Source organism: Nothoprocta perdicaria, unplaced genomic scaffold, assembly GCF_003342845.1.
Source record: "Nothoprocta perdicaria isolate Ctin4 unplaced genomic scaffold, notPer1 scaffold_14, whole genome shotgun sequence".
Lineage (NCBI taxonomy): Eukaryota > Metazoa > Chordata > Aves > Tinamiformes > Tinamidae > Nothoprocta > Nothoprocta perdicaria.
Window position 1 is genome coordinate 6,985,030 of NW_020454538.1, and position 7,715 is coordinate 6,992,744.

A 7,715-nucleotide genomic window follows, 5' to 3' on the forward strand; every position below is an offset into this window, starting at 1 on the left:
GCAAGAAAAAAAGTATCCATCTCACTTTCCTGATACTTTTTTGAGAAAAGGTACTTTTTTTTTTTGTAAACACAATACCTGTATTTACAAAATATATTTTTGAATACTGGATTGATTTTTTTTTTGATTAGCTGCTTCTCCCTTGCCTCCTTCAGAGTGTCAGTGTAAAGACAACTCACTTCATTATTAACTGTCATCTTCTCCAACATGAACATAAGAATGTGTGACACCTGACAGCAAACTGTAATTCACATGCATGAAAACAGATGATGATTAAGCTGCCTGTTTGAAAACATATTTTATATAAAAGCATTAAGTAAAAGCATTTATGTGAAAGAATGTTCTCTGAGCCAACATTTGAGCTGGGAAGTCGGATCTTTCTTAGTGAAGCTAAACTTCTTTTTGGCATCTGATCTCTGCTGCCTCTCCTGGGTTGTGCAGCAATTTAGAATTTTTAGAAAACCCCATCCCTTGAAATAGTCTCAGTGCATTCAACAAACTGTGTCAGATATGACTAGGATGTTTAAAAAGAGATAGGGAAAGAAGAGGAGGAAAAAGTGATACACTTTATTCTCCGATTTCAATTACCTGAGCTGACACTCAGCAACGACAATGATTCTGTTCTCCATCATCCCTACTTACCACAAACAATTCTCCTAACCCAGTATTCTGTTGCCTTAATTGCATAAACCATTTTCTCTTCTTTCTTGTGATATCTGCATGCAGTGAACTGATGTAGGTAGCTAGCTAGGTTTTACAGGGGTGCCTTAATTCCTCTGTCCCGCAAAATGAGGGCTATTGTATTTATCACAATGGCACTGATTCAGCTGAACTGACTTTCCAGGCTTATTCAAAGAACACACTGTTCTTAGAGTTGCACTGTACAAGCAGTATCAGTAAAACATAAACTAATCTATTAAATATTTATCTTAATGAACATCAATATCATCCTACATCCTATATCAATAGGTTTTCCTAAGGTGTTAGGTTTAAAACAAAACTGTTGCGTTATCAAGTCTGATCTCCTTTCTTCCCAGGTCATTATATTTCACCGGGCTGTGAGAACCTCATACACACAGAACAAACAGATAAAAACAGGGAATAATATAAAAATACAGCTTTGCTATAGTACTTTCCAGGTAGCCAGCTGTCTCTTTTGGTTATTTTCTAAACTGACATTCAACTAAGATGTTCAAATGAAATAGCTATGAGACATGAATACTTACTGCATGTTTTTCCCTTCTGAGTTCAGTATCAAGAAGCATGAGATCTTTTAAAAGAAGACTGCAGATGCAGAGTTTAACATCAAAACTAAAACAGAGATTAAAATATTTTTAGTGCCAATCTAGATGATAGACACATAAAAGAATAACACCATATATTTAATTCATAACTTTTCTCAAAAGGAATAGCCCTAGGAGTCAAATCCTTTGACTTTTTTTTCTCCCTCTTCTCAAATAAAATATCTGTACATAAAGACAAACAAAATCCAGTGCTGCTTTAACAATATTGGAGATGCAGTTCCCTTTAGAAAAAGTCAAGATAAATACAGTCATGAACAGGTACAACAAAGTGAAAAGAAAGTTTTAAATTAAAATAGCTATAATAAGTGTGGACATCTTGAAAGCACTTTTTATGGCTAGCACTCTCCCCAACCCCATAGTTACTTAAATATATTCTTTTTTAGATAATGAAAATACAATTTTATTTATGTACTGATATGTGGCTAAATGAAAATCAAAACCAAACATCCATTTGAGTTAGTTCAACACGGTCATCACTAGACTATCTGAGAGAGGAAGCTTTCCCACAATCATTATTTAAGTAGTTTCTATTAAAATTGACAGAAAAGACTGCTGGCATTTGCTGTCCCTGAGACACCTATTGCATAGTTTGATTTTATAGGATGCATGGGACTGACTCCTGTAGAGCAATGCATATTAATACGCAGCATGTGAATTGAGACCAAAACCTTGAAGAGTTTATGGTTCAGCATTTGCAGAGAATGGTCACTGTCTAGAGGACTGAATCTGAAATTATTAACAATCTTTCATAATTAATAATGTAGTATTGATGTTGTATGGATAGAAAGAAATCTTATCTCAAATGTGGTATGCCTTTAGAAGACTCCTTTTGTTTAGGTTCTGATTTCCAGACTTTCATAAAAAACAAAATGATTTTGAATGTACCAAATGAGCATTTCTTTACCTTCTCTAGCCACTTTTTAAAGAGTCTTAAGGACATAAGCTTGCTCTGGTGTGCTGAACATATGAATCCAACTCCGGACATCTGGTTTATGCCAAACTCCTAGTGGAAAAAAGTCCAGGGTGCAATGGGAAACAGTCAAACGCAACTGGTTACCTCTCACAGGTGAGGACCTCAGGGAAGCAGGTCACCTTTAGGAAGGTCCTTGCCTGGAACCTGTCATCGCTGGCTGAGGAATGGATTGTGGTGGAGGAGCTGCAGTCCTCCTTGTCCCCCTGGCTGAGCGAGCCCAGGCTGCCCGACGGGGATGTCTCCATCACCTGGTTCGGCAGAGCTGCCTGCTTGGGGTTCTCGTGCAGAGATGGGTTGGATGAGCCATCTGCCAGTGGCTGCAGTCAGGGAAAATTCAAAAGGATAATTAACACAATGCAATAAGGAGATAAATGGCTGATTGATTCACTGTGCTTGCTTTGATGCAAGTGAAAGTAAGTACACAGCAAAAATGCTGCCGCAAAATTATGGTTCCTCATATTGACAGGTTTCTGTGTTTCCTGTAAGAAGTTCTTCAGTTGTGGTTATCTGCTTGGGGCATTTTTCCCTCTATTGAAGGATAGACTCTTGCCTTTTATTTATTTTTTTTTTTAATGTCTTCTTGGACGGATCTAACTTCCATTAATGTTAACAGAGGAAAAAAAAATGTCACTAGACCGCAGTGAAAATTGACTGGACACCATGTAAAGTGATGAAGGTTTCAGGAGAGATGAAGGCAGCTGATGGTGTATGGAATAAAGCCTGAGTTGATGTATTATTAGCAAACAAAACTCCCTGTTAAGCAGATTGACAGTAATTCTTCCAGTAATTCTTAACCCTGCAATTTATGTTAAGATGGAACAATTTTCTTTGATTTTTGCAAATAGTCTAAGAGCTTACCCTAAATTTCTGATTGATTGGATAGATGACTTTTGCCTTTAATGCAAATGCTGTGATGTTAGTGTTCAGAGGAGACTCATCTTCCTGTATGGAAAAAGAACAGAAAAGCAGTGTAAACTAAGAGAAGAGCACTAGGCCAGAGATGTTTGCTGTAAGTATCACATGCTCATTTAAAAATTCTTATTGATAGCTGACCTTTTTCTTGACCATGTAAGACTCATTCAGATCAGACAATGAAGTCCAGAAAGGAGAACTGCAGCTCTCCCTAAACAGTATAAAATATTTTTACTCCCATATGTGAAAATGAACTGCAGCTAGTATTCACAGAATAGCTGCAATTTTTTGTATACCCCTTCCACACCAACCAAAGACTTGACGTGGGAGACTTTTATAGAGTCTTTATAGAATATGCATATTATTATCATACAACCCACAGTGACTTTCTGCTCCTTCTCTTTTCTACCTACTGCTTTACACCCTGGAACAATGGCACAATCAGATTTATTATGTTAACCAGGTTTTTATTTATTAAATATTATAACTAAATATTATATATTTATTATTTATTTATTTTGTAAACCAAGTTTTAGGAGATTTTGTACTCTTTCTAACTTAGTTTTTTTAAGATGAAATGAAAGAGTCTATTTTGTCAAAATAGCTTTTTTTTATACAGATTTTTCTAGAAAATATCAGAACACTAATACAGGCTTTAAGTAGAGGTGGGATGGCGAGAACAAAGTATGTAATTCATTAGAATCTTTTATTAAAGCACCTTTTCATCTTTGTTTCATTTATTTCCAGAAGTAATTTTTGGCTTCGCTGATGAAATAAAAAGCAAGGGCATAATGTGCAAAACACTTGCTCATACTGAGCAGTCCTACTGCTATACTGGGTATCCAAGGACAGAAGCCAACAAATCCGCTGTTCTGAAATGGCAGGAGGCAAAGGAGCTTCAGTTCAAAAGCCATAAGGCCAAACTGCAGTGTGCTACAACTAAGACATCCTGCTTCTCAGCAGGCATGAATAATGCACAGTTATTATTAATATGGTAATTACAGCAATAGTGCTATCTGGAATGTCTTGAATGAAAATATCTCGTTTTTTAAGTATTCTAGCTTAACTAAAAGCCTTTTCCACATAGACATCTTCCTGAGCTGTCAATCTGATAATGAAGAACCTCAGAATTGAAAGAAATGAATGGAAAGATGTGTGTGTGTATATGTACATATAATATGTATATTTATACATTTATATACAACTTATGTAACTTCAATAGTTTGACAAATGCCTGGCAGGAAGCTCTCTCAAAGGGTGTAATTCTTGAAGTGTTACAGCCAAGTTAACCTGTTTGGAATGAATGTGAGGGCTCACATTTTAAAGAATATGATTTCATTTTAGGAGGACTGCTAATACGCAGTAAAAATGATATCATTGCATAAGTTCTCTCCAGGATTTTCACGCCACTAAAGAATCTAGTCAATGTTCTTTTATTATTCTGTACTTTAACTAAAGAAAAATGATCAATGAACCATGGTTTGTCGCTAATTTTGACCACTGATTTGAAATGAAAATTACCTTTTTTCTAACTGTCCTTTAATCCCAGTGCATCACCGATATCTCAGTAGTTTTGATCACTTGACCTTTGCACTGTGTCTTTAGCTGATACTTGGCTGGAGATTTTCTATGTGAGAAAATCAATGAAAATGCTGCTTTTCTCCAATATACTCAGTTTGCTTCATTTTTTTCTTGCTCCCTTCATCAACCTACTAAGCTCAACTTAAATCTATTCCCATATCTTAAGGAGGCACTAAAAAAAAGTATTTGTTCTACCAGATTGGATCTGATGAGGGAATTTTGTTGCTATCAATTTTTCTCTACAATCTTTCTCCAGGAAAGAATCCATTATCTATTATCAAGACTATATTTCTGTGACTTTTTTTTAGTGTTAACTTTTTGAAATTACAGACAATACAGACAAAGAAGGCTACATCAAAAGATCCAAATGAAATAGAATTCATGAGGAGAACGAATGCCACAAATAGGAACGTTCCTAAGCAGCTATCAATACTCTCTTCCTTTCTCTCACTTTTTTGAATGACAAAGGTTCCAATTCCAAGCCCTAAAATCAAGGTACTTTGGGCAAGCAAAATGGACATCCACCACCAAACCACACCTTTACCTCTGACACCATTTCTTCTTTTGAAGTATAGGAGTCTGCTCTACTTCTTGTGAGTGAATGCCCTTTCTCATCTGAGTTGAAGCCCTCCAGAAGTCTCTGGGCATCATCCTTCTGAAAGTGAAAGAAGAAAAGTACATAACACTGAGAGGATGCAGATTCCTCTGAAGCATCCCTGATAGCAGCCTCAATATGTGCATGTCTCCATAATTATGGAATACCTGCTTTCTTTTTTTCCAAATTAACAACAACAACAAAAAAAAGTACAAAGTTGGCCTTTATTTCTCTACCAAACACACAGCATCTAGTAAGGCCACGTAACAAGCTTGTTCCTGTGCACTAGCATAAACCAAGTAACAGAGTGTTAGTCAAAACATCCGAACAGCAAAGATTTTTTTTTTTTAAGTGAGCGTAAGGATGGTGGACACTCTATTTTGACTAATTTTTTACTTTTCTTGTTCAGGTTTGCATTCTACCAACTATTTTCTCTATTTAATGATATGACTGCATGCAACCACTTTATGGAAAGATTTTTCTTGAGATATTTATTATTTGGCATATAAAGTAGTTCAATTTCTTAAAAGAATAGAGAACTGCCTAGTCTTTGAATAGTTTTATTTCTTACAACTTATCTCTATCATATTTTTGGAACTTAGTTGTTTAATGATATGTATGACATTCCTGGACTGACGGGGTGAACTGAAGGCTCTGTTTCCTAAAATATCTATTAAATGCTTAAGAACAGCTAGAAATCTTCCTGGAAATTCTTGCTACTTATTTGTCCCAAGCTAGAAGGTCACAAAATTCAGGTTGAAAGGAGTTACAGAAATAGCCACATTGGATTTACTGGGGTACCATCTCACCCCCAGTCATTCCAGAAGAAAGGCTTTTCGTTGCTTGTCCAAACTCTTTCAATGCTCATATTCCACCCACAACACACTTTCTGTATCTCCATCAGTATTAAGGAAATAAAAAAAGGTTGAATAAAACTGAATCTAACTGTAATTCCCATAACAACGTGTCAGGCTAATTTACGAGAGTATCATTAGAGAAGCTTCCACCCAAGGGGTCATAGGAGCTTCTAGGCAACACGGTAATTCTTGTATCAATGGCCAGAATGAATAACAGTGTCTGAAGTTACGTGTTGTAAAAGTTCCTTCCAGGAACTCTCCTGGTGTGTCCTAGGTCACCAGACCACGGGGGCACTTAACCACAACCATCCAAGGCTCATAGATTGAGGCACATCTATGAGATGGTGACTAACTGGGGCTGACACACAGATGTGAGTGGTTTATCGTGGTGTAAGAATAACCCAGTTGCTATGAAGCAACCTGGCACATTCAGGTAAACTATCACTGCTTTTACTTCCATGGGGAGCAGACAACACATGAAAGGACTGGACCCAGGCAACCTAAGGCAGACTTGTCTGCATTGGATTCAGACACACTGGATATAAATCACCGGCCCTGAGGTGTGTTCTGAATGTACCAGCGTGCAGTTCTTCTTCTTTCAAAATAAACAACTCTTTTACAGTAGCAGCCTTGATTTTAATGGCATTTAAGCACCTAAATGCAGCTAAAGATCTGGGTCAGAGAGAACTGACAGCTTCCATTCCCTATTGACATAAATGACACAAAGGATAAGATTATACATGGATATATTGAGCTGGTAGTGACAGTACAATAAAAGATACCACCTATTAAGGCAAGGAAAATGAGCAATTGAACAGAGAGGTCTGCACTCACATGGGACACATTGATCCCACATTTGAAGTGCATCCATTACTAGGATGAAGCCTAAGGGCTTCAAATAGTTTCAAACCTCTTTTTTTTTAAAACAGTTTGAAGTAAGAGGAATCTTCTGTTGCTCTTAATGATGACCAACACGAGCACACAAGCACGTGTAGCTCAAAAATGTGTTGTTAAGAGAACAAGGCAAACTTGGCCACCCATGAACACTGATGGGCTTTGAATTTCCCAGTGGTGCCAATGTCAACCATAGCTGCATCCAACTAACCCAACAACATTTGGGACTAGACCCGATGTACAGCAAGAAAGAAGCAAAGTCAACGACACTTCCCAGCAAATGTATCCATGCAGTGGGATTCTTTGGTGCTATTCCAGCAATCCTGGAATCCACAAACACCCGGTGCAATAAAGAAATGTGAACCATCAGCCTCACTCCTTAAAGCAGCAAGAGGGGCATCAAACTCAGTTAGTTACATGTTAGCTACTCTGTTTCCTCTGTTCATTTCAGTGCTTGGGAAATTATCCTTTTTTTTTTTTTTTTCCCTTTCTCTTTTGGAATATAAACTAGTGGTTTCATATTCTAGTTGTAACTAGAAGGTTATCTTCAATTATCCCATGAAGTTTCTGTGAGCAGGACATATGTTCCACATCCCCAG

General features: G+C 37.0%; 1 protein-coding gene across 1 annotated transcript in view; it reads right to left on the reverse strand.

The window, feature by feature from the left end:
• The window catches only part of EVC (EvC ciliary complex subunit 1), a 46,452-nt gene extending 38,969 nt beyond the window's left edge, over positions 1-7,483 (reverse strand). Inside the window, exons 1-5 of the mRNA XM_026034066.1 lie at positions 7,328-7,483; positions 5,315-5,425; positions 3,136-3,219; positions 2,362-2,594; positions 1,227-1,311 (exon numbers count right to left, since the gene is read on the reverse strand). Of these exons, the coding sequence (XP_025889851.1) occupies positions 1,227-1,311; positions 2,362-2,594; positions 3,136-3,219; positions 5,315-5,425; positions 7,328-7,483 (669 nt within the window). The remainder of the gene's footprint in view (positions 1-1,226; positions 1,312-2,361; positions 2,595-3,135; positions 3,220-5,314; positions 5,426-7,327) is intronic.
• Between the last annotated feature and the right edge of the window lie 232 nt (positions 7,484-7,715).